This window comes from Maniola jurtina, chromosome Z, assembly GCF_905333055.1.
Source record: "Maniola jurtina chromosome Z, ilManJurt1.1, whole genome shotgun sequence".
Taxonomy (NCBI): domain Eukaryota; kingdom Metazoa; phylum Arthropoda; class Insecta; order Lepidoptera; family Nymphalidae; genus Maniola; species Maniola jurtina.
In genome coordinates, this window is record NC_060058.1 from 3,041,320 (window position 1) to 3,065,044 (window position 23,725).

General features: G+C 36.8%; 1 protein-coding gene across 1 annotated transcript in view; it reads left to right on the forward strand.

The window, feature by feature from the left end:
- Positions 1 to 23,725, forward strand: part of LOC123880348 (succinate dehydrogenase [ubiquinone] flavoprotein subunit, mitochondrial-like) — a 36,009-nt gene that overhangs the window by 4,659 nt on the left and 7,625 nt on the right. The window contains exons 5-10 of the mRNA XM_045928444.1: positions 4,430 to 4,602; positions 9,445 to 9,603; positions 17,342 to 17,499; positions 21,191 to 21,355; positions 21,898 to 22,097; positions 22,961 to 23,152. Coding sequence (XP_045784400.1) covers positions 4,430 to 4,602; positions 9,445 to 9,603; positions 17,342 to 17,499; positions 21,191 to 21,355; positions 21,898 to 22,097; positions 22,961 to 23,152 — 1,047 coding nt within the window. The remainder of the gene's footprint in view (positions 1 to 4,429; positions 4,603 to 9,444; positions 9,604 to 17,341; positions 17,500 to 21,190; positions 21,356 to 21,897; positions 22,098 to 22,960; positions 23,153 to 23,725) is intronic.

Sequence of the window (23,725 nt, forward strand, 5' to 3'; positions counted from 1 at the left end):
ATTGGTAAATAGGTCATATGAGAAAATCTTAATATTGGAGCTCAAGTTAGTTCGATACATGGTTTCTTCGTATCTTTGGCTTTGTTAATATTACAATACGATAGTCTAGCCTCCAAACAAATTGAATCTCCATTATTAAATGTCTAGGAAAATGTATCTAAATATAGCAAATAAAAGATGATAGTTATACCCAAGTGCATTTATTTCTGGTAAATAATTGTTTATTTACTCATACAGTTGAGTATTTAGAAAAAAAGAAGAGAAACTGAATTTATTATTTAGACTGGGAATTAAGTAACTTTATTACATTAATTAATTCCCGGCCGAATATTTGCTTCCTAAGCCATACTAATTATTGAAAGGGAAAAGCAAATATTCAAACAAAAAAACCCTTTCGGCTTTATATAATATTATGTACACCATTTTATCTAAAATACACACATGCCCACATAATCAATAGAGATATTATCTATAATTCTTACTTCTATAATAAAGTAAATTTTAAGGACACACATTATGCGTAAATTATAATATATTCATTATTTATTCTAGATATATTTGAATCCTAGTTCCACAAAGAGAAATGTCCCATTTCTATAATTTTGGATGCAAATCTAATAGTTATACACAATATTGTAACACCTCCTAATATCCAAATAATAATATCATCTCTAATTTAGTTTGTAAAATAATTCTTTACTCAAGATTTTTGGAACTGATTTTCAAATAATCTAGTTTAAAATTAAATGTAAATTAGTACATCACCATATATCAGCTTCTGCTGGTCCGGATACACACTATTTTATTCTATTTATAATTTACTATCATTAAACTACACAATTTCAATATATTTCTACACTTAATATTCACTGTTAGGCTCTACTGCACGTTGTGCCAGACCTCAATCGAATGTCCCTCTCGGTCCCCCAGTGTAGACTTAAAACGTCCACACGGATATCTTTGTCCACGCCCATGATCTGAAATGCAAAAAAAAAACCCAGCGAAATTTCGGTTTCTGATTGGTTCACTCTTGCGCACAGAATTTCTCTGGCTGATGGCTAATTGGCTGAAAATAAAATGTATTTCAAACTTCCCTTAATGGGCCGTACCTTTTACTTTCTCACGCCCTTGCCTTGCCTAGACCACTCGCATAACACGTGATTACAATTTTGTACACTTGTAGAGATTTCTAAGTTAAAAGGAGATCATTATTTTTGGGCCTTTTCTGAAAGTGCCGGCCAACGAAAAAAAATAGTACGGAGCGTTAGAACTAGCCATTTGGAGTAATAGTTAATATGGCAGAAAAGTTGTAGGATTGCTCTGAACCAAGTTATACAAGGTCGAAGATTCGTCATTTTCATACATTTTATTGATTTCTAAAAGTGCTAGGAAACATAAAATAATGTTAGATATTGCTAGAACTAATGATTTGAAGCAATTGTCATTATGACCCGAAGGCTGTGGGGCCATTATATGTCGTGTTATACAAGATATACAAAAAATTAAAATACTTTGTATAATTAATTTTAACCGATTTTATGATTTTGTTACTGTTCTGATTGTTTTATACGAATTTGAATACACGTACAATTATTTTGACTCCCACGAAGTGCTGGATCAGCTGCAATGTGGACAAAATTCGTTTATACATACCTGGATTGTATGCAGCCTTGGTAATACTAGGTGATCTCATCCAGCCATCTCCCAAACTTCTGCCACTGGGAATTGGGATATCTCCGGCGAGCTCTGTGATGAATGCACCATTTGGTTATACGTACTGTTCACCATAGTAACTACGGGCTTGCTTCAGTCGATAGCTACCCAAAGCAACCTGCGTCGATTCTTCTGTGAATCTAGGAAAGTCATTGAACGGAGGATGTCGGCTTCCATAGCCTGGAAATGAGCTCTTCTTCTATTATAATTATTGTGTGTGATAACAAGTTCTGCTAAACTGTTTTGCGCATTGACCAGTTCATGGATTTTGTCAAGGAAATCACGTCTGTAGTACATGTTATTGTCTATCAGAACATGATAGCTGTTTAGCGATGTTACCGCGATCCTGAAATAATCGATCACGTTACTTAATGCCCGGTCACTCTGATCAAACCTGAGTAAACGAAAATCTCTTTTAAAGCAATTGTTCATCACTTCCACCATCCAGCGGCAAATGGTAACAAGCTTAGATTTATTGGTTTGGTCAAATTAGCTGGGTTTCATTTAAATGTTTTGTTTCTAGCATTTGTGTCACATAACCGCATGCCTCAAGAAAGAAAGGCTATATTCTATAAAGGGCATGTACAGACAAATACAGGCATGTACATATATCTTCAGAAAAGCACTAATTACTTTTTTTAGTGAAAATCATACCCTAGCCACAAGTTCAGAAACCACTAAAAGCCTTTATATTTGTTGCGATGTAACAATAATCTACACGCTGCAGCAACTTACAATACCTAGATTTTAAATGATACCTTAAATGATATAGAAGTTTTTTACTGGATTTTTATCTTAGTCCATGGTTTTAGAGATACCATAAACAATCTTGAGGTAATCTTTCTTTCTTGAGGTGTGCGGATATGTGGCACAAATGCCAGTAACAAAATATCAGTAAAAACCCAGCTAACTACTGACGAAGCCAATATATCTAGACTTTTTACCATTTGCTGCTGGATAATGTAAATGATTAACGACCGCTTTGGAAGAGATTTTTGTTTACTCAGGTTTATTCAGGATTTGTAACCGGACATTAAGTAACATGATCGATTATTTCAGGATTTTGTCAACATTGCTGAACGGCTATCATGTTCTAATAGACAACAACGTGCATGCACGTGATTTTCTTGACGTAATCTATGAACGGCCAGTGAGCAAAACAGTTCAGCAGAACTTGTTATCACAAACAATATGTAATTATAATAGAAGGAGAGCTCATTTCCAGGCTATGGAAGCCAACATCCTGCGTTCAATGACTTTCCTAGCAGCTATCGACTGAAGCAAGCCCGTAGTTACTATGGTGAACAGTACGTATAACCAAATGGTGCATTCATCACAGAGCTCGCCGGAGATATCCCAATTCCCAGTGGCAGAAGTTTGGGAGATGGCTGGATGAGATCACCTAGTATTACCAAGGCTGCATACAATCCAGGTATGTATAAACGAATTTTGTCCACATTGCAGCTGATCCAGCACTTCGTGGGAGTCGAAATAATTGTACGTGTATTCAAATTCGTATAAAACAATCAGAACAGTAACAAAATCATAAAATCGGTTGCAATTAATTATACAAAGTATATTAATTTTTTGTATATCTTGTATAACACGACATATAATGGCCCCACAGCCTTCGGGTCATAATGACAATTGCTTCAAATCATTAGTTCTAGCAATATCTAACATTATTTTATGTTTCCTAGCACTTTTAGAAATCAATAAAATGTATGAAAATGACGAATCTTCGACCTGGTATAACTTGATTCAGAGCAATCCTACAACTTTTCTGCCATATTAACTATTACTCCAAATGGCTAGTTCTAACGATCCGTACCATTTTTTTTCGTTGGCCGGCACTTTCAGAAAAGGCCCAAAAATGTATGGAGCTAGAATGATCTCCTTTACGACTTTTATCTAATTTATGACCGACCCTAACGCAATTTAGCTTTAGAGCAATTTATTTTGCCCTTTTGTTTTTTATACTTCCTTTCCTACAATTACTCAGAATCTTAACTAATTTATTTCTTTTCGTGCGAGATTTTTGTTTTTAAGAGCAAGGCTTCAAATTTCCGACAGTCATAAAACCGTATGACGGATGGCAAGGCCATCTCAGACTGCGCGCGGATGCGCGAGTATCCGCACAGATGCACTATTGATTTTAGATATTATTTCAATGAGGATAATGTCGATAATATTCTGACTGTGAAAAATGCTCTGCGCTGCGCTCCGCCATATGTGCCCCGGCCCTTGGAACTATAATTCTAAAACTAAAATCTTAGAAAACAGAACTAATCATTTGCCAAAAATCGAAAGTTACGAGTAAGTTATAATGTTGTAACATTTTGATCCTGCTCACAATGTGAAAGAAATGTTTAAAATAATATCCGATATCACTATTATGTCCACCGAACTCTTTGTAATCTCGTAAGCAATTTCATAAGCTACTAAGATGGGACTAAGAAAGTTCGTTACCTTAACGGACAGCAGGAGTGCATTGCAGTATTTATATGCTGGATGCGCCTCCTCTGGTGTGAGAGGTGTTTCGATAGCATATATTATGATATTATCAGGAAATTCCTTCAACTTCCTAACAGTGGTTTCGTGGTATCATAAAAGGGTATAATTACATACACTAAGGTATATTTACCTGATTATTTAAAAGATTAAAAATTGAATCGTTCGTCTATTTTTCAGTACCTGATCAGATTTTCTTGTTCAGGATTCTATCCAGTACCTGACTCAGAACGCACCCAATTGCGTTTTTGAGCTAGAAAACATGGGGATGCCCTTCTCAAGAACCAAAGAAGGGAAGATCTACCAGAGATCCTTTGGAGGAGGTACTATTAAGAATGGGAAATCCATTGCAAAGCGAACTTGTGCTGTGGCGGATCGGTGAGTAGATAACGACCTCTTAGTACCTAGTACTTACCTAGAATAAAATTTAATGTCCTCCTAATCCATTCCCATTCCATTCGATTAGCCTATATGCTTCCACTGCTGGACATAGGCCTTTCCAAAAGCGCTTTCCACATCCACCCGGTCCCCGCCACTTTCTTGAGATCATCGGTCCAGCGGGCTGGAGGTCGTCCCACACTGCGCTTACCGGTACGCGGTCTCCACTCCAGAACACGTCTGCCCCATCAGCCGTCGGTCTTCCAACCCAGTTTATAGAAATCTAGATATAGTATTAACCGTCTTTATTTTCTTCCTAATTTTGGTCGAATTATAGGAATATCCTCCCAAAACCTACGCGAAAACACAGGTTCAATGCGTAGAGGTTATCCGAGAATTTTGGCGAAGAAAAAATAATGGCAAAATAAGAAATTTAATTAGAGCGTGAGTGCTACCACATCATCTAATTATCCAGTTCTCGATCCAAACAAATAAAATATTGAATAATCGCTCCGAATCTCAGAGAGAAATTGAACTAAAAATCTCCAAAGCATCCGTATTTAGCAAACGGAGGTACACTCGCTATTCCCTAATAAATTTCCTGGGATTTGTATACAATTCCTAGCTTTCATACATTTCCGATAACATATACAAGTGTAAATTAAAAATTTATAACACCCCCGACATGTGAAGGTTACAGTAACTAGAAAAGAGCTGATAACTTCAAACGGCTGAACCGATTTTCTTGAATTATAGCTAAGAACACTCTCGATCAAGCCACCTTTCAAACAAAAAAAACTAAATTAAAATCGGTTCATTAGTTTAGGAGCTACGATGCCACAGACAGATACACAGATACTCAGATAGCTACACATGTCAAACTTATATTACCCCTCTTTTTGTGTCGGGGGTTAAAAACAGGCGCTGGGCGGTATTAAACCTACCTTAATTAACTAATTAAAGCATCAAACCTACTGCGCCTAGTCTCTTTAACATATACAAGTGTAAATTAAAAATTTATAACACCCCCGACAAGTGAAGGTTACAGTAACTAGAAAAGAGCTGATAACTTTCAAACGGCTGAACCGATTTTCTTGAATTATAGCTAAGAACACTCTCGATCAAGCCACCTTTCAAACAAAAAAAAACTAAATTAAAATCGGTTCATTAGTTTAGGAGCTACGATGCCACAGACAGATACACAGATACTCAGATAGCTACACATGTCAAACTTATATTACCCCTCTTTTTGTGTCGGGGGTTAAAAACAGGCGCTGGGCGGTATTAAACCTACCTTAATTAACTAATTAAAGCATCAAACCTACTGCGCCTAGTCTCTTTAACATATACAAGTGTAAATTAAAAATTTATAACACCCCCGACAAGTGAAGGTTACAGTAACTAGAAAAGAGCTGATAACTTTCAAACGGCTGAACCGATTTTCTTGGATTATAGCTAAGAACACTCTCGATCAAGCCACCTATCAAACAAAAAAAACTAAATTAAAATCGGTTCATTAGTTTAGGAGCTACGATGCCACAGACAGATACACAGATACATAGATACACAGATACACACGTCAAACTTATAACACCTCTCTTTTTGGGTCGGGGGTTAAAAACGATCAACAACACTAAAATACCCGACTACCTACACCCAAAAACTGTGGTTAGAACACTATTTGTACATGTAGATTGTAGTAGTTGTATGTATGTATGTACAGGCGTGAAATTAACGCAAAACAAACGGAATCTTGCACTGCCCTCTATTGTAAACTTCTGAAATGTGCACTTTTTTCGGGAAACCCTAGAAGCATGCGGCGAAACGTTGGTTGGAAAGCCGAACCAGGAAGCGAGAATCAACCAAAGAAAATACGCCCTAATTCGATGAGTTGACGATGGATGGCGCTTATTATAGTAATATTTCAGATAACATTGCGAGCTTCAATTCAAACCGCATTTTTAACCCCCGACCAAAAAAGAGGGGTGTTATAAGTTTGACGTGTGTATCTGTGTATCTGTGTGTCTGTGTATCTGTGTATCTGTCTGTGGCATCGTAGTGCCTAAACGAATGAACCGATTTTAATTTAGTTTTTTTTGTTTGAAAGGTGGCTTGATCGAGAGTGTTCTTAGCTATAATCTAAAAAAATTGGTTCAGCCGTTTAAGAGTTATCAGCTCTTTTCTAGTTTTCTTGTAGAAAAGAAGGTTAGATAACCGTTAGGTTCATAATATTATGTCAATAGACAAATGTCAAGCTGTCAACATGGACATTGCCTAAATACATAATTATTTATTTGAAAATGATATTTTTGAAAACTCAGATACTTTGGATCGTCGGGGGTGTTATAAATTTTTAATTTAACTTATAAACTACTAAATAACTTGGTTGTTGTACACGTCAAGAAATAATTCATTATTTTTTATAATACCCAACACTGGTAAATTTGAGACTCTCTCGCTAAAAGTGGAATCAGAAAGCAAATGCTTTTTTCTTCGTATGCCCCTATGGTTCAAAGTTTGATCTTTCAAGTCCGCGATATTAATGAACTTCGTGAACCTTTCGTCAGCTAGGTAGCTCATTTAGTTTCTAACAGGTGACGCTTTACCAAAAAAAATTGAGTGTCAGTTAATAAGAAGGACAACACGATGGATCTTTTTAAACGTGCTGCAAAATAATATCTTCATTCTCCACTCATTGCTACAATAATATCATTTTTTAACCCCCGACCCAAAAAGAGGGGTGTTGTAAGTTTGACGTGTGTATCTGTGTATCTGTCTGTGGCATCGTAGCTCCTAAACTAATGAACCGATTTTAATTTAGTTTTTTTTGTTTGAAAGGTGGCTTGATCGAGAGTGTTCTTAGCTATAATCCAAGAAAATTGGTTCATCAGCTCTTTTTTAGATATTACTGTAACCTTCACTTGTCGGGGGTGTTATAAATTTTTAATTTACATTTGTAAATTTCGATGAATAACATTCCCCTAACAATGATATTGTGAGAAACTAATACACCAAAACGCCAAGTTGTGCCTCTTTTCTATTTTTAACCGACTTCAAAAAAAGGAAGAGATTCTCAATTTTTTTAATTTTTTTTTAATGTATGAACCCCGATTACTCAAAGACCCCTGAACCGTTTTGGAATTATTTTTTTGTTTGAAAGAATCTTTGCAGGTGGTCCCATATAAATTTGGTGAAGATCTGATGAATATCTTCGGAGACGGAGAACAGAACTCCTCAATGGATAAGAGCACATTGCTCGCGATTAGTGTAAAAGCTTAGTAAATAGTAGGGTTTTAACTGGGCATAGCATTATTATAGTACAGTAGGGCCACTTAAAATTGTGAAATAAAAAAAATTCAAAAGAACTTTTTACTTTTTGGTGTTTGTGGTTTTTGAAGTCGGTTTTTTTTTTGTACACACAAAATAGTTAAATAAGGTGGGTACCTACGCAATGTAGTGATTGTTGTTTGAATTGCTTTGTTTAAAAAACCTATCAAAACCTACCTATTGACCACAGCCAGGTAGACAGACAGACATCGAAGTGATTCCTTTTTGCCTTTTGGAGTACGGAACCTTAAAATGTTTATTCCTAGAGGATGCCCGCGACTTCGTCCGCGTGGATTTAGGTTTTAAAGATCCCGTGGGAACTGATCGGTTTTCCGGGATAAAAAGTTGCTTATCTCAATCATAGGGACGCAAACTACCTCAGTACCTTTCATACAAATAGGTTAAGCAGATGGGTCTTTAGGAATCGCGTGGAAATTCTTTGATTTTCTGGGATAAAAGTAGCGTATGTCCGTCCCCGGGATATAAGCTAACTCTGTACCAAATTTCGTCAGTATCGGGCCGTTACTGTTGGGCCGTTAAAGGGTAGCAGACAGACAGACAGACACACTTTCGCTATTATGTTATTACTAAGAATGCATTATTTGACTGCTAATGGAATCGGTACATGAAATGTATTGTTATTTTTAAATGTATGTAATGTAATAATTTGATTATTTGTATTAGAAAAAGAATATCAATTTTAATTTATTATTTTATGTCTTTATAGCCATGAGTCTGCCAATCCGCACTGGTGGTGGACAATAGGCAAAAAAAAATTCTCATTCTGAGATGAGATCCTTTTTCAGTAGCAAGCCAGCATATGCATAGTAAGATAGCAATAGGTTGATGAGGATGCATATTATAATGTAAATAACTGGTACATACGATTCATACAACGATTTAGTCCCATCTTGACCACGACCCATGCAACTGGGTCGAAACATCGAATCGTGGTACGTACCTACTCATTATTTACATTATAATTGGTTTTTAACCCTCGACCCAAAAAGAGGGGTGTCATAAGTTTGACAAGTTTGACGTGTGTATCTGTGTATCTGTGTGTCTGTGTATCTGTTTATCTGTGTATCTGTCTATCTGTCTGTGGCATCGTATCGCCTAAACGAATGAACCGATTTTAATTTAGTTTTTTTTGTTTGAAATATGTTATGTTAATGATATGATTTGACTTTGAACTTCTTTATATACATAATATACTATACTATAGTACTTAAATACATTGTTTTTTTTATTATTTTTTTTCACTATAGGTAAGCGCTTGACCACAATCACACCTGATGGAAAGTGATTATGTGGTCTAAGATTAATTTTTACCTTCATGCAAAATTTTGTGGCAAGCGGCATAAAAATAGAGAAGATATTATATCGTCATCATCATGATCAACTGATAGACATCCACTGCTGGGCATCTCTCTTGTAGGGATTTTCACACGCTTGGGCAAATTGCCCCATCATTACGAGTATCAACTGCTTGCTTAAAAAAAAAAAATCTTACAGAACGGGACACGCCCTTCTCCACACGCTATACGGGTATTGCACGAAGTATAAGAGCAACATTGATCTCTTCGACGAGTTTTTTGTGCTAGATTTGCTATTGCAAGAAGGAGCCGTGGTTGGTGCCCTCGCCATGGATATGGATGACAGTAGTCTGCACAGGTGAAAAATAAATTCTTAAAAGCTTTTTAACCCCCGACCCAAAAAGAGGGGTGTTATAAGTTTGACGTGTGTATCTGTGTATCTGTCACAAATACACAGATACACACTGTATGTGTAGACACAGATATTAGTTTCTAGAACATGTCTGCAAAATTTCATGGACTTTGGTTGCTTAATATTCAAATGAAATTGGAACTACGTTTGTATGAAGCGAGTGACGGAGATACCCCTCTTAAGCGTAAGACAGAATAATTAATTAATTAAACAACAATTACTGAAATACCCTCTCATATTAAGCTTGCATGAAGCTGTAGAAAATATAGCATTAATTATTTTGAACTCAAATATCTCAGAAAGTATATTATTTACAACATTTCATCACAATGTAGTTTTTGATTGTAATCACTTAAGCCCTGGTTTCCTCCAAAAGCGGTGCCATCATGTAGCGGCCTTAATACAGCGGTGAATGACGTCACTAGAACGTTGTCTATGTAAACAATATGGCACGGTTTCCTAGATAACGGTAATTGACACCGTAACGTCAAAAAGCGGTACCGCCATTTGCATGACGGCCGTCTTGTCGGTGTCGAAGTGTCTGTCAACGTTTTTTTCATGTAGCGGTGAAGGTATTTTCAAGCGTAATATTAATTTTCGTGTCATTTTAAAATATTTATTGTTCAAAATGAGTTTCATCAACTGGACCAGCGAGGATGATGAAATTTTAATTGATTTTGTGCGGGTTCATGATGTGCTATATAATGTAAAACATAAAGACTACAGACAGTCGCAGATGAAGCAAAAATTATGGTGTGAAGTCGGGGAAATTTTAAATAAAACAAGTACCTATGTTTAATAGAAATTATATACTTAATAAATAAAACAGATATGTACCTAGTCCTTATTTAATGTGAAAGTATGTTTGTTTGTTTGTTTGCAAATATACCTAGTACAGTATTGAAATTTCAAAAGCACCTTCGGTAGTCCGAGCTTTGTATAAATCACTCTTCTCCGTACGATTATTTTCGTCTTCTGATGATTGTTCATCTTCCAAATATACTAGTAACGCTAAATCAAGTTCGTCCATTTTCAACCATTGACACGTACTTTGTGGTCTGTTCACCGTAATAAAACGGTCAATGCAGTTTCTAACATTCCACATGTTTACGGCCGTCTTTTTGAGGTCATCATATTGCGTCCGTTTAAAAACGGAACCGCTTTTGGAGGAAACCATAGCTTTAGTCTTCCGACTGACACATGCTTTATAATAGCCGCCGAAACAAAGTTTTTTTAAGTGGCAGTCTATGCGAGCTATGACTATGGGATATCATATCATAAAAAAAGGGTTTCATGTGGTTCAAGCATTTCAATTTGCGGTTCGTTAACAAAAGTGATTCTTACCATTTTACTTCTTCCGTAGTGCGGAATCCTCGGTGCGCGAGTATGACTCGCACTTGGCTAGTTTTTTTTTTAATTTCTAGGATGTTTCTAGAAAATTTAATGAGTTTGTTTGATAACTATATACCTACTATATTTGAGTGTAAAGCGATGGGGATTAGTTACTTATTAAGTCGGGTTTAGGTAGCTGTTGTATAAAATGTAGTACCTTCTATTGTTTTTTTATATTCTTAATATTATAAAGGAATAAGAAAAATAACAACAGGATCCATCATCCGACGGCTTTGCTTGTTTAGCCCAGAGGGTAGTTTTACGTTCCTACTTTATTTATGAAGGAACGTGATGGTACCTTTCGGTGCAAATGAGTCCAGCTACTGGAAACATGCAGTAAACTGGACAGAAGCTTGGATCCCCCTAATACCTTTTTTTCAGTAGCTGTATAAATGTCTTATTTGCTGTACTTTTTTATATACTTATTATATACTTTATATGAGAATAGGACAAATAACAGCAGGTACAGGGTTCCATCGACCGATAGTTTTTCTCGTTTGGCCCAAAAGCTGTCATCACGTTTCTACTGTATTTACGTAGGAATGTGGCGGTAGCTTTAAGCTCAAATGAGTCCAGCTGCTAAAAACATGCAGTAAACTGGATAGAAGCTTGGATCTCTTTCGAATCCTACATTCAGCAGCTGTGTAAATGTGTTATTTGTTGTTTTTTTATATACGAACAGGTCAATTACCACCAGGTTCCGAGTTCTATCAAGCGATAATTTGGCTCGTTTAGTCCAAAAGATATCGTTGCGTTTTTCTATTTTATATGTATAGAAACGGGATGGTACCTTTCGGATCAACGAGTCTTACTACTGGAAACATGCAGTTAACTGTACAGAAGCTTGGATCTCCTTCGTACCCTTTTATTCATTACCTGTATAAATGTCTAATTTGCTGTATTTTTTTATATACTTAATATAGGAATAGGACTTGAGTGGGTTCCGAGATAAACCAACCAACAATTTGGCTCGTTTGACATAGAAGACATCATTACGTCCCTACTTTATTTGTGTATGATCGCGATGGTGTCTTTCGGCTCAAATGAATCCAGCTACTCGAAACATGCAGTAAACTGGACAGAAGCTTGGATCTCCCTATTACCTTTTTTTCAGTAGCTGTATAAATGTCTTATTTGCTGTATTTTTTTTTTCATATATTTATTTTATACTTTATATGAGAATAGGACAAGTAACGGCAGGTACAGGGTTCCATCGACCGATAGTTTTTCTCGTTTGGCCTATAAGCTGTCATCACGTTTCTACTGTATTTACGTAGGAATGTGGCGGTAGCTTTAAGCTCAAATGAGTCCAGCTACTGGAAACATGCAGTAAACTGGATAGAAGCTTGGATCTCTTTCGAATCCTACATTCAGCAGCTGTGTAAATGTGTTATTTGCTGTTTTTTTATATACGAACAGGTCAATTACCACCAGGTTCCGAGTTCTATCACCGATAATTATTTGGCTCGTTTGGTCCAAAAGATATCGTTGCGTTTTTCTATTTTATATGTATAGAAACGGGATGGTACCTTTCGGATCAACGAGTCTTACTACTGGAAACATGCAGTTAACTGTACAGAAGCTTGGATCTCCTTCGTACCCTTTTATTCAGTACCTGTATAAATGTCTAATTTGCTGTATTTTTTTATATACTTAATATAGGAATAGGACTTGAGTGGGTTCCGAGATAAACCAACCAACAATTTGGCTCGTTTGACATAGAAGACATCATTACGTCCCTACTTTATTTGTGTATGATCGCGATGGTGTCTTTCGGCTCAAATGAATCCAGCTACTCGAAACATGCAGTAAACTGGACAGAAGCTTGGATCTCCCTATTACCTTTTTTTCAGTAGCTGTATAAATGTCTTATTTGCTGTATTTTTTTTTCATATATTTATTTTATACTTTATATGAGAATAGGACAAGTAACGGCAGGTACAGGGTTCCATCGACCGATAGTTTTTCTCGTTTGGCCTATAAGCTGTCATCACGTTTCTACTGTATTTACGTAGGAATGTGGCGGTAGCTTTAAGCTCAAATGAGTCCAGCTACTGGAAACATGCAGTAAACTGGATAGAAGCTTGGATCTCTTTCGAATCCTACATTCAGCAGCTGTGTAAATGTGTTATTTGTTGTTTTTTTATATACGAACAGGTCAATTACCACCAGGTTCCGAGTTCTATCAAGCGATAATTTGGCTCGTTTAGTCCAAAAGATATCGTTGCGTTTTTCTATTTTATATGTATAGAAACGGGATGGTACCTTTCGGATCAACGAGTCTTACTACTGGAAACATGCAGTTAACTGTACAGAAGCTTGGATCTCCTTCGTACCCTTTTATTCATTACCTGTATAAATGTCTAATTTGCTGTATTTTTTTATATACTTAATATAGGAATAGGACTTGAGTGGGTTCCGAGATAAACCAACCAACAATTTGGCTCGTTTGACATAGAAGACATCATTACGTCCCTACTTTATTTGTGTATGATCGCGATGGTGTCTTTCGGCTCAAATGAATCCAGCTACTCGAAACATGCAGTAAACTGGACAGAAGCTTGGATCTCCCTATTACCTTTTTTTCAGTAGCTGTATAAATGTCTTATTTGCTGTATTTTTTTTTTCATATATTTATTTTATACTTTATATGAGAATAGGACAAGTAACGGCAGGTACAGGGTTCCATCGACCGATAGTTTTTCTCGTTTGGCCTATAAGCTGTCATCACGTTTCTACTGTATTTACGTAGGAATGTGGCGGTAGCTTTAAGCTCAAATGAGTCCAGCTACTGGAAACATGCAGTAAACTGGATAGAAGCTTGGATCTCTTTCGAATCCTACATTCAGCAGCTGTGTAAATGTGTTATTTGCTGTTTTTTTATATACGAACAGGTCAATTACCACCAGGTTCCGAGTTCTATCACCGATAATTATTTGGCTCGTTTGGTCCAAAAGATATCGTTGCGTTTTTCTATTTTATATGTATAGAAACGGGATGGTACCTTTCGGATCAACGAGTCTTACTACTGGAAACATGCAGTTAACTGTACAGAAGCTTGGATCTCCTTCGTACCCTTTTATTCAGTACCTGTATAAATGTCTAATTTGCTGTATTTTTTTATATACTTAATATAGGAATAGGACTTGAGTGGGTTCCGAGATAAACCAACCAACAATTTGGCTCGTTTGACATAGAAGACATCATTACGTCCCTACTTTATTTGTGTATGATCGCGATGGTGTCTTTCGGCTCAAATGAATCCAGCTACTCGAAACATGCAGTAAACTGGACAGAAGCTTGGATCTCCCTAATACCTTTTTTCAGTAGCTGTATAAATGTCTTATTTGCTGTATTTTTTTTTTCATATATTTATTTTATACTTTATATGAGAATAGGACAAGTAACGGCAGGTACAGGGTTCCATCGACCGATAGTTTTTCTCGTTTGGCCTATAAGCTGTCATCACGTTTCTACTGTATTTACGTAGGAATGTGGCGGTAGCTTTAAGCTCAAATGAGTCCAGCTACTGGAAACATGCAGTAAACTGGATAGAAGCTTGGATCTCTTTCGAATCCTACATTCAGCAGCTGTGTAAATGTGTTATTTGTTGTTTTTTTATATACGAACAGGTCAATTACCACCAGGTTCCGAGTTCTATCAAGCGATAATTTGGCTCGTTTAGTCCAAAAGATATCGTTGCGTTTTTCTATTTTATATGTATAGAAACGGGATGGTACCTTTAGGATCAACGAGTCTTACTACTGGAAAAATGCAGTTAACTGTACAGAAGCTTGGATCTCCCTCGTACCCTTTTATTCAGTACCTGTATAAATGTCTAATTTGCTGTATTTTTTTATATACTTAATATAGGAATAGGACTTGAGTGGGTTCCGAGATAAACCAACCAACAATTTGGCTCGTTTGACATAGAAGACATCATTACGTCCCTACTTTATTTGTGTATGATCGCGATGGTGTCTTTCGGCTCAAATGAATCCAGCTACTCGAAACATGCAGTAAACTGGACAGAAGCTTGGATCTCCCTAATACCTTTTTTCAGTAGCTGTATAAATGTCTTATTTGCTGAATTTTTTTTCATATATTTATTTTATACTTTATATGAGAATAGGACAAGTAACGGCAGGTACAGGGTTCCATCGACCGATAGTTTTTCTCGTTTGGCCTATAAGCTGTCATCACGTTTCTACTGTATTTACGTAGGAATGTGGCGGTAGCTTTAAGCTCAAATGAGTCCAGCTACTGGAAACATGCAGTAAACTGGATAGAAGCTTGGATCTCTTTCGAATCCTACATTCAGCAGCTGTGTAAATGTGTTATTTGTTGTTTTTTTATATACGAACAGGTCAATTACCACCAGGTTCCGAGTTCTATCAAACGATAATTTGGCTCGTTTAGTCCAAAAGATATCGTTGCGTTTTTCTATTTTATATGTATAGAAACGGGATGGTACCTTTAGGATCAACGAGTCTTACTACTGGAAAAATGCAGTTAACTGTACAGAAGCTTGGATCTCCCTCGTACCCTTTTATTCAGTACCTGTATAAATGTCTAATTTGCTGTATTTTTTTATATACTTAATATAGGAATAGGATTTGAGTGGGTTCCGAGATAAACCAACCAACAATTTGGCTCGTTTGACATAGAAGACATCATTACGTCCCTACTTTATTTGTGTATGATCGCGATGGTGTCTTTCGGCTCAAATGAATCCAGCTACTTGAAACATGCAGTAAACTGGACAGAAGCTTGGATCTCCCTAATACCTTTTTTCAGTAGCTGTATAAATGTCTTATTTGCTGTACTTTTTTCATATATTTATTATATACTTTATATGAGAATAGGACAAGTAACAGCAGGTACAGGGTTCCATCGACCGATAGTTTTTCTCGTTTGGCCTATAAGCTGTCATCACGTTTCTACTGTATTTACGTAGGAATGTGGCGGTAGCTTTAAGCTCAAATGAGTCCAGCTACTGGAAACATGCAGTAAACTGGATAGAAGCTTGGATCTCTTTCGTATCCTACATTCAGCAGCTGTGTAAATGTGTTATTTGCTGTTTTTTTATATACGAACAGGTCAATTACCACCAGGTTCCGAGTTCTATCACCGATAATTATTTGGCTCGTTTGGTCCAAAAGATATCGTTGCGTTTTTCTATTTTATATGTATAGAAACGGGATGGTACCTTTCGGATCAACGAGTCTTACTACTGGAAACATGCAGTTAACTGTACAGAAGCTTGGATCTCCCTCGTACCCTTTATTCAGTAGCTGTATAAATGTCTAATTTGCAGTATTTTTTATATACTTAATATAGGAATAGGACTTGAGTGGGTTCCGAGATAAACCAACCAACAATTTGGCTCGTTTGACATAGAAGACATCATTACGTCCCTACTTTATTTGTGTATGATCGCGATGGTGTCTTTCGGCTCAAATGAATCCAGCTACTCGAAACATGCAGTAAACTGGACGGAAGCTTGGATCTCCCTAATACCTTTTTTTCAGTAGATGTATACATGTCTTATTTGCTTTACTTTTTTTATATACGTATTATAGGAATAGGACTTCGGCGGGTTCTCAGTTCAACCGACCGACAATTTGGCTCGTTTGGCCCAGACCGATATCATTACGTTCCTACTTTATTTATATATGAACGCGATGGTGTTTTTTGGCTCAGATGAATCCAGCTACTGGAAACATGCAGTTAACTGTACAGAAGCTTGAATTTCCCTCGTATCCAATATTCAGTAGCTGTATAAATGTGTTATTTGCTTATTTTTTATATATTTAATATACAAAAACAACAACAGGTACAGGAAAAAGTAACAGCAGGATAGACAAAGAGAAATTGTTTTAAAATGCATACTAAGTTCTTGAATTCACCAAGCTTTCTTATAAATATATCAAAAGTTTTGCGCTCGCTTCGCTCGTGCTTTTATTTTGTATTACCTACAAGTAAATTAAAAAATTTGCGCTCGCGCTTTTATATTATAATAGCTGATGTCCGGAACTTCGCTCGCATTAATTTGGGCTTTAAAACCTATAGGATGCAAGCTATCTCTGAATATTATCAAATTTTGGGTAAGATGGGCCCTGAAAAGGACTTTCGCTAATATTAATAGATATTTTTTTGTAAATATATCAAACTAATTTGTAAAAACAAAACTTTTATTGTATGTTAGTTGATACCCATTTCGAAATTATAGACAGACACTTCAATTTCATGAATTAAGTATAGATTTAAAAAAATCGTATTTCTTTTATAGATTCCAGGCTAAAAACACTGTGATAGCGACGGGCGGTTACCCGCGGATGTACTTTTCGTGTACAGCGGCTCACACTTGCACCGGGGACGGCGGTGCCATGTGCTCACGAGTGGGCATCCCTCTGCAGGACCTGGAGTTCATACAGTTTCATCCTACTGGTAATATTGAGTTGGATCTATACCTGCGCATGCGCAAGGACCGTGGACGCTACGCGCGGCATAAGAACATTTGGCTGTGAATAGGCAAATCTCAAACGGTATTGACAATAGGTACATTTTTTAAATTCAGATACAAGTTAGGCCCTGACTGCAATCTCACCTGGTGATGAGGGATGATGCAGTCTAAGATGGAAGCGGGCTAACCTGTAGGGGGTATGGCAGTTTTTATTAAACCCCTTTGGTTTTTACATGGCATCGTACCGGAACGCTGTCTCGCTTGCCGACCTAGCCACGGCCAAAGCCTCCCGCCAGACCAGATCAGAAATTAAGAAATTATAAAATTCCAAACCCCTACCGGGAGTTTTTCTTTTTGAGGTACGGAACTCTAAAAATGTGGAGTTTTCTTCTAATCCCACGGAAATGTAATTCATCAAGCTGCTTGATTTTGTCAAGCATTTTGGCGCTGGGGTTGGCGAGTTGAGTTGAGTTTTCAGATTATACTTCCATCAAATAAGCTGTGATAGCCTAGTGGTTAAGAGATCGACCTCTTAATCGGAGGTCAGGGTTCGATCCCGGGCACGCACCGCTAACTTTTCGGAGTTATGTGCGTTTTAATTACCTATTGATTTAACGGACACATTGTGAGGAAACCTGCATATCTGAGAGTTCTCCACGATGTTCTTAAAGGTGTCTGAAGTCTGCCAATCCGCACGAGGTCATAGACTATGGCCAAAACCTTTCTCATTCCGAAAGGAGACCCGTGCTCTGTAGTGAGCTGGTGAAGGATTGATCATGTCAATGATGATGACTCCATCAAAACATGACATTTTATTTTCAATCGACTTTAAAAAAAGAAGGAGATGCTCGATTCGAATGCATATTTTTTTTGGATGTTTATTACGCGATTACTCCATTAATTATGGATAAATTTTGATGATTATTTATTTGTTTGGTAGGTCATCATACTGATCGCGAGCAATTTACTCTAATCCATGTTTTTACTAAGGTCGGGTTTTTTGTTTAACTTATTTTTTCCTAATCTTAAATTTATCATTGCAATCTTAACCTAACCCTAATTTATCCCATTTTTTTTAGAGGATAGGCAACGGTTAAATTTATTCATAAGACTATATAAATATCGAGCTGTGAAACAAAATATTTATGTAATGAATAGCATTACGAGTCCCTTCATAGATATTTTTGCTTATCAGCAAGCGTCGAGGATATTGAGACTACGTGAGCGTGGGACGAAATCTTAGTTCAGCACTTTGGAGACCTACCCGTGTGGAAAGAAACGTAACATGATACAATTGCAAAGTATAAAAATGTAAAACCGGGCAAGTGCGAGTCGGGCCTCGCTCTTTAAGCTTTCCGTACATAATTATGAACATCGTAGAATCTATTTTGGGTGTATGAAATATTTCTATTCCGAGCTAGAACATCACAGTAAACCGTGAAAGAAACCCCAATAAATGTTCGTTTGTTTTGCTCGCAGCTATTTTAATAACCCAAAAAGAGGGGTGTTATAAGTTTGACGTGTGTATCTGTCTTTGGCATTGTAGCTCCTAAACGAATGAACCGGTTTTAATTTAGTTTTTTTTTTGTTTGAAAAGTGGCCGATCGATAGTGTTCTTAGCTATAAATCCAAGAAAATCGGTTCAGCCGTTTGAAAGTTATCAGCTCTTTTCTAGTTTTCTTATTAGACCGGTTACTTATTACTCTCCGACCAATACAAATTAGTATCCAGCCAAATTCTAATAAAGACAAATTCTAATTCTAAGATAAAAACTTTAAAAAACGTCAAATAAAAATTAAATTAAGTGAAAATTAAAAAAAAAAACCGATACAAAAACGTCTAAAAAGTAAAAAATAATAAGTATGTAATAATAAGTATGTAAGACCCTTTATGGCCGCGCTCTCACAAAAATCAAAAAATTTAAGATTTCAAGTGCTTTTACCACAATAGGAAAATCTTTCACATGATTGAATACATGTTTAAAATAAACCATTTTTTCGTATTGACATTTCATGTATCATATTTAAAAAGACTATTTTGTTTATTGCGTGGCTGCTTATTGCAATTTGGAGTGATGTTTATTATTATTTTTATGTTAGATCAAATAAATGGATTGTTATCAAAACTACATAAATAGATTCGTTAAAGAACACAATTTATTTAACATAAATTTTTGAATGAAGTTATGCTTTATTCCATACAAAAGATCGTGTTAAACTAGCCATATAATTTGCAAAAATTGGTAACAGTTCTTTTCTCTTTACTCATTAATGTGATTAAAAATCCATATTTTAGTTCATTATGTGTCAATAGGACTATATTTTTAATATTTAAAGGTTTTTTCCAGTAAATCAGATGATTTCTAAAGACAGATTTAGGGCTTCAAAGTTGAGTCTGTTACTGTTTTCATTAAAACTAGGCGCGGGAGATTGATTACTACAAAATAAATAAAATAGTTTGCGCAAAAATATTACATTAACTGTTTTTAATTTTTAATGAAAATATTACAATAAAACTTAAAGCTAGCCTTAACTGTTAGTACGAAAGATTGATTTATTTTAAACATGTATTTATTCAATTATGTGGAAGTCTTTCCTGTGATGGTTAATTTGGAGCTCGAAAACTCGCATTTTTTGGTTTAAATGTAAGCGCGCTCTTAAGTGTAATATAAAAAGTAAAGTTTTTATCCAAATCCTTGGATTCCTACGTTATCCAATGATTTTGAACTTATGGAGGTAGGAGCTATGTTACCGGCAGCTCCTTGCCTAAAACGCCAGCTCTCAGCTTTGAAACGGTAGCAGTAAACATGGCATCAGCAAAACCGCTATCTTTTCTGCGAACAGAGCGTCTCTCTAACGAGTGACGCCTAGCTTGGATTATTATTGAGTTACGAACCTTCGGTTTGGTAAGTTTGTCATTTTAATCGTAGGTGAAAAACTTATTTTTTATTTTTAATCTTTTATTTTTAAAGAGAGTTAAATCCTTTAACTTTAAAGAGAGTTAAATCCTTTAACAAAATAGGCACGGCCTTTAACACGCGTCAAGATTTGTCCAGGTTGGTGTACCATTATTTCATACCTTCTTTGATTTGACGATTCTTCATTAAAAATCCAAATGTCGCAATTTTTTTTCATTAGTAGGTACTGACTTCATAAAAAAGGCTTGCACCCGCCAATACAAGCGACTATTGCTAGGTGCAAACCTAGCTTTGTTGCTGACTGTACCAACTAAAATATAGTATTGCAAGGTGTGTAGTAGAAACTATAATTTTTGTTTTAAGTCAATTTTCTTACGTATTTACCTACTATCTATTAAGTTCATATATCGGCCGGTTGAGTTCCAGAAAACGGCGTTAAAGTAATTGAATTTGGCTATGGTAAGTCCAAGTCTGCATATTGTGACGGGGGCACCTGTTGGGAGGCTTTCTGGCGTGAATAGTTGCCACCTTTTGGACAAAAGTGTGCCGCCTAGCCTTCTTGCATTCCGGTTCGATACCGTGAAGATACCGATGTGCATGGGCTTACTAAAAGTGCCATACCCCTTCCTAGTTAGCCCACTTCCATCTTAGACTGCATCATCACTTACCACCAGGAGGAAGAAAACCTACGGAACTCTATATTGCGCGTAGCCATCCACTAGATCGGTTTTTAATCCAAAGTGGTGTTTGATTTGCAGGCATGTACGGTTCCGGCTGTCTCATGACGGAAGGTTGCCGGGGCGAGGGTGGCTACATAGTCAACAGCGAAGGTCAACGTTTCATGGAGAAGTACGCTCCCAAAGCCAAGGATCTCGCCAGTCGTGATGTCGTCTCTCGGTCCATTGCTACGGAAATCCGTCAAGGTATTTTTAAAAGCTTTTTAACCCCCGACCCAAAAAGAGGGGTGTTATAAGTTTGACGTGTGTATCTGTGTCTCTGTGGGTCTGTGTATCTGTGTCTGTGGCATCGTAGCGCCTAAACGAATGAACCGATTTTAATTAAGTTTTTTTGTTTGATAGTTGGCTTGATCGAGAGTGTTTTTAGCTATAGTCCAAGAAAATCGGTTCAGTCGTTTGAAAGTTATCAGCTCTTTTCTAGTTACTGTAACTTTCACTTGTCGGGGGTGTTATAAATTTTTAATTTACACTTGTCACCTTGTGCCATGTGGGTGCAAGAACTCACTTTAAGTAATTGTTAAGTTTCTTTTTTATGGACTGCTACTAATCACTCTTTGTAAGTTTGTTTATACTTTATGCACAAGATGAATAAACTACATATCTGGTTTTCTTTCTTCCTTCTTTCTTAAAAAAAATTAAAAAGTATTATTTCCTATACGATGGTACGGAACCCTTCATGTGCGAGTCTGACTAGCACTTGACCAGTTTTTTTTTTTTTAATTTTCCAGGCAGAGGTGTGGGTCCGAAAAAAGATCATGTGTACCTACAACTACACCACCTTCCAGCGGAAGTGATACGTGAACGCCTTCCTGGTATTTCGGAGACGGCGTGGACATTCACTGGGGTTGATGTGTACACACAGCCTGTGCCTATCGTACCCACAGTCCATTATACTATGGGAGGCATACCCATCAATTGGAAAGGAGAGGTAACTGCATTTTTGAAGTAAAAACTTCTTTATTACGGAGTCGGGGTCCTGACTGAAAACCAGAGCTGTATGCTTTTGTGTATATGCAAGGCGTACAGCATCATACTAAGTGGGAACTTTTTTTTCGGGTCGTGCCACACATGACATAATAATGTGTAGTTTATTCGTTTCGTTTATTAATCCCCGACCCAAAAAGAGGGGTTGTTATAAGTTTAACGTGTGTCTGTGTATCTGTATGAGGCATAGTAGCTCCTAAACGAATGAACCGATTTTAATTTAGTTTCTTTTGTTTGAAAGGTGGCTTAATCGAGAGTGTTCTTAGCTATAATCGAAGAAAATCGGTTCAGCCGTTTGAAAGTTATCAGCTCTTCTAGTTTTCTCATAGAGGTTTTTGTGTCGCGGGTTTTTTTAAATATTGAGTTATTTAATACTAGAGGATGCCCGCGGCTTCGCCCGCGTCGAATTCGGTTCTTTGAAATCCCGTAGGAACTGTTTGATTTTCCGGGATAAAAAGTAGCCTATGTGAAGGACATAGGCTACTTTATGTAGTGTGTACCGGGATGTATCCCAAGTCTGTACCTTTCATTAAAATCGGTTTAGCGGTTGGGCCGTGAAAACGTAGCAGACAGACAGACAGACACACTTTCGCATTTATAATATAAGTATGGATTATAGCGTACGAGCATAGTTTTTTATTACATCTACAACATTGGTAAAAATTATTAAAATTGGACTGCATCTAAAGGGAGAAAAACGTTATCGCTTTTTGTATGAAAATTTACTAGACGATCTTCCTAATGTTATGGCAACAAGGAAGTAAGTAGATAGAGAGAAAATGATATTTTATAACTATGTCGTTTCAGGCGCTTAGGTACACTGGATCAGATACCGTTATCCAAGGTCTCCACTCAGCTGGTGAAGCGGTCAGCAACTGCCATGGCGCCAATCGTCTTGGAGCTAATTCCATCCTTGATGTGGTCGTCTTTGGCAAGTCTATTGGTCTTAACATGCCAAAAGTTGCCAAGCCGGGCGATAAACAACCAAAATTGAAGGATGTAAGTACATTTCACTTTTTTTTTTCTTAAAAACCTGACAAGTGAGATTTGAACTCACGTGGTGGAGCGGGTTCCGCACGCAAGGGTGCCGGGGAAGTGACGTTCAAAGGAAAAAAATATCTTGCATTCTTCTTCTTCAAGTGCCGACTGGATGTTGGCAACCGTTAGGGCTATCTGCTCCTTGGACACTGCTGCGCGGAAATGAAATAGGCTACTCTTCCTGTACCATTTGCGTAAATTCCTAAGCCACGATGATCTTCTTCGGCCAGGTGATCTTCTGCCGACTATTTTCCCCTGAATAAGGAGGAGGTCATATTTGCTATTTCTCATTATTTGCTATTTACTCCAACTTCCGCACTTTTATGCTCATTACGGTTGCTTAGCCTGAGCCTAACCGTGTCCGGAATGCCACAGTATTACAAAGACTAAGCAAAGATCTTGAAATCTTGAAGACCTTACATTAACGTGTTCCAAATCATTTCCATGCATTTTAGTGTTTTTTTTTTTAGGATAATATCGTGTAAGAATTTTTCATTATTTTCAATTGTCTGTCGTATTAAAATAAAATTGCAA